This window comes from Buceros rhinoceros, unplaced genomic scaffold (genome assembly GCF_000710305.1).
Source record: "Buceros rhinoceros silvestris isolate BGI_N320 unplaced genomic scaffold, ASM71030v1 scaffold46735, whole genome shotgun sequence".
Taxonomy (NCBI): domain Eukaryota; kingdom Metazoa; phylum Chordata; class Aves; order Bucerotiformes; family Bucerotidae; genus Buceros; species Buceros rhinoceros.
The window spans coordinates 935-3,033 of NW_010413115.1; the positions used below are offsets into that span (position 1 = coordinate 935).

General features: G+C 43.9%; 1 protein-coding gene across 1 annotated transcript in view; it reads left to right on the top strand.

Annotated features, from left to right (window-relative positions):
- Window positions 1–634: 634 nt before the first annotated feature.
- CD59 (CD59 molecule, complement regulatory protein) overlaps window positions 635–2,099 on the top strand; it is a 2,390-nt gene continuing 925 nt past the window's right edge. Inside the window, exons 1-2 of the mRNA XM_010136600.1 lie at window positions 635–698; window positions 1,278–1,379. Coding sequence (XP_010134902.1) covers window positions 635–698; window positions 1,278–1,379 — 166 coding nt within the window. The remainder of the gene's footprint in view (window positions 699–1,277; window positions 1,380–2,099) is intronic.

Sequence of the window (2,099 nt, forward strand, 5' to 3'; positions counted from 1 at the left end):
CTGAGGAGCTGCCTGTCTTAGCAAACACTGACCTTCCTACCTCCCTGCTCCCTGCGGATTACAGTCATCGGGAAGGACGCGAGCCACTGCCGTAGTCACTTGGTGGGTTACTGAGTGTGTTGGTCCCTCTGTTGGAGAGAAATTTTGGAAGAGGAGAGGCAAAAAAGCCCCCTTAGTGCAGACAAATGTCTTGCAACCCCAGGAGAGAGAAGAAAGGAGCACAGTCTGGCTCCGGGGTGCTTGGGGAATTGCTGTAAAAGAAAAAGCATTTGAGACCTAAAAGGCCTCTCTCTTTTTTTTTTTTTTTTCCTGCATTTGTAGCTGTAAGAAATAGGGAGACCTGTTGAATGGTGTAATCAGAGGGGAGAAAGGAGACCTATCAACAGCCAGTCAGGGCTCACATCTCAGTTCTCATAGTAAACATCACATTCTTTGAATAAAACTCCTTTCTTGGGAAGTGCAGTTATTTTCTGGTCTTTCACTGGTGGCCAAGCTTGTGGCCAAAGCTTTCAGTTCTGTACTGACTCAAGTCCTGAAAGCTCGGTTCTTCACCGTGTGTATTGCTAATTTCATGGAGCTTTTAAATAGAATAAACCTGTAAAATCTGCTTATACCTTCAGATTAGGGAAGAAGCATGATGAAGATGAACGGCATCCTGTTAACCACCTGCCTTGTTCTGGTTGCCTTCTGTAGTTCGGGTGAGTATAAGGTGATGTTATGATGGGGGTGGACGACATAATGGAAAAAATGTCAGAGAAGGCAAAATAGCAAGAAAGGCCTGGATTATTTAATAGCATTTTGGGGGATGATGGTAACCAGCAAAGGATCCTGTGTGTTGCTGCTAGAAGATTGGATTCCCACTGAGTAAATTTGAAACGAAAAGTACAGCACGAGAGAGAAATAAAGAGAGGGTAGAATCCAATTCTGCTGAAAGCAGCTCTCGTTGTCTGTCCTTCTGGAAAAGGCAGAATGAGGAGCAGATAAAAGCAGCAAACATTTAATTATTTATTATTAATTGTATTGTTCTGCAGGCACATCAAGGTAAGCGTTTTTAAAAGTGACAGAAGTACATGCTTCAAAATCTTCCTCTCAGAATTGCCAGTCTCAGTTTGAGCACTGACAAAAGCTTGGGAATTTTTAGCTTAAGTCTGGAGTTTAATAACCAGGCACGTGGTTTGTGACAGTTGGATGCACTTAGTGATTCTTTCTTTCCTTTTTAATGCTGCTGCTATTTCAGTACTTTCTTACTCAGTAAAAATAAACCCTTGTCGTCTTAGGTTATACCCTGAGGTGTTACCACTGCGAGAACAGCCCTGTCCTGTGCAAGACCAATAGCACTTGCTTACCGAATGAAGACACCTGCTTGCAGATGAGGTTTGGTATGTACACTGGCCTAGGGAGCCAAAATAAACACGGCTCTATCAGTTTTCATGGCCTGAACGCTTCTAATTTGGCCTTAGCAGGCATTCCTTAGCCTCACTCAAATGAAGGTTGCAAATGCTTTTGAAGGTCATGCTTATATCCAAGGAAGTGGTGAAGATACGGAGGTTTAGGCAGCTGATGTATACTGGTATGAGCAGATACGCAGATATCTGTATATACAGATTAAAACCAAACAACAAAACCCAACCGCTCAAGGGAGCTGCAAAAAATAGGAGACAGCATTGACTTAAAAATACGATTAAATTGCCCTGAAATTGTTTCACTTTGAGACCAGGTGAAGACTGTGTGAATAACCCACAGAATAAAGCTGCAGATGAAGACTCAGTTGTTTATGAATTGGCACCATTAAAATAAATTGTTTTCCTCAGGGGGATGTGACCTGTGCCTCAGGAAGGTGGTCAAGGCTATTCAAGGCGTAGTTATTGTTCTAGTTGTGAAATAACATTTAAATAACGATTTTGGTGCCAGTGACAGGTGTTTGATGAAAAAACTGAAGTACCCGGTCAACTGAAGTAATCCCCTGCTTTCCCAGCCGGTTCCCTCTGCCCTGGGAAGGCTGCTGGGCTGGCTTTGGACAGCAGAACCAGCATGTGGGGGTGGCGCGGCGCTGTTCCCCGGGCTGGTTCCTGGAGGCAGAAAGCTTCTAACGCTGCTGA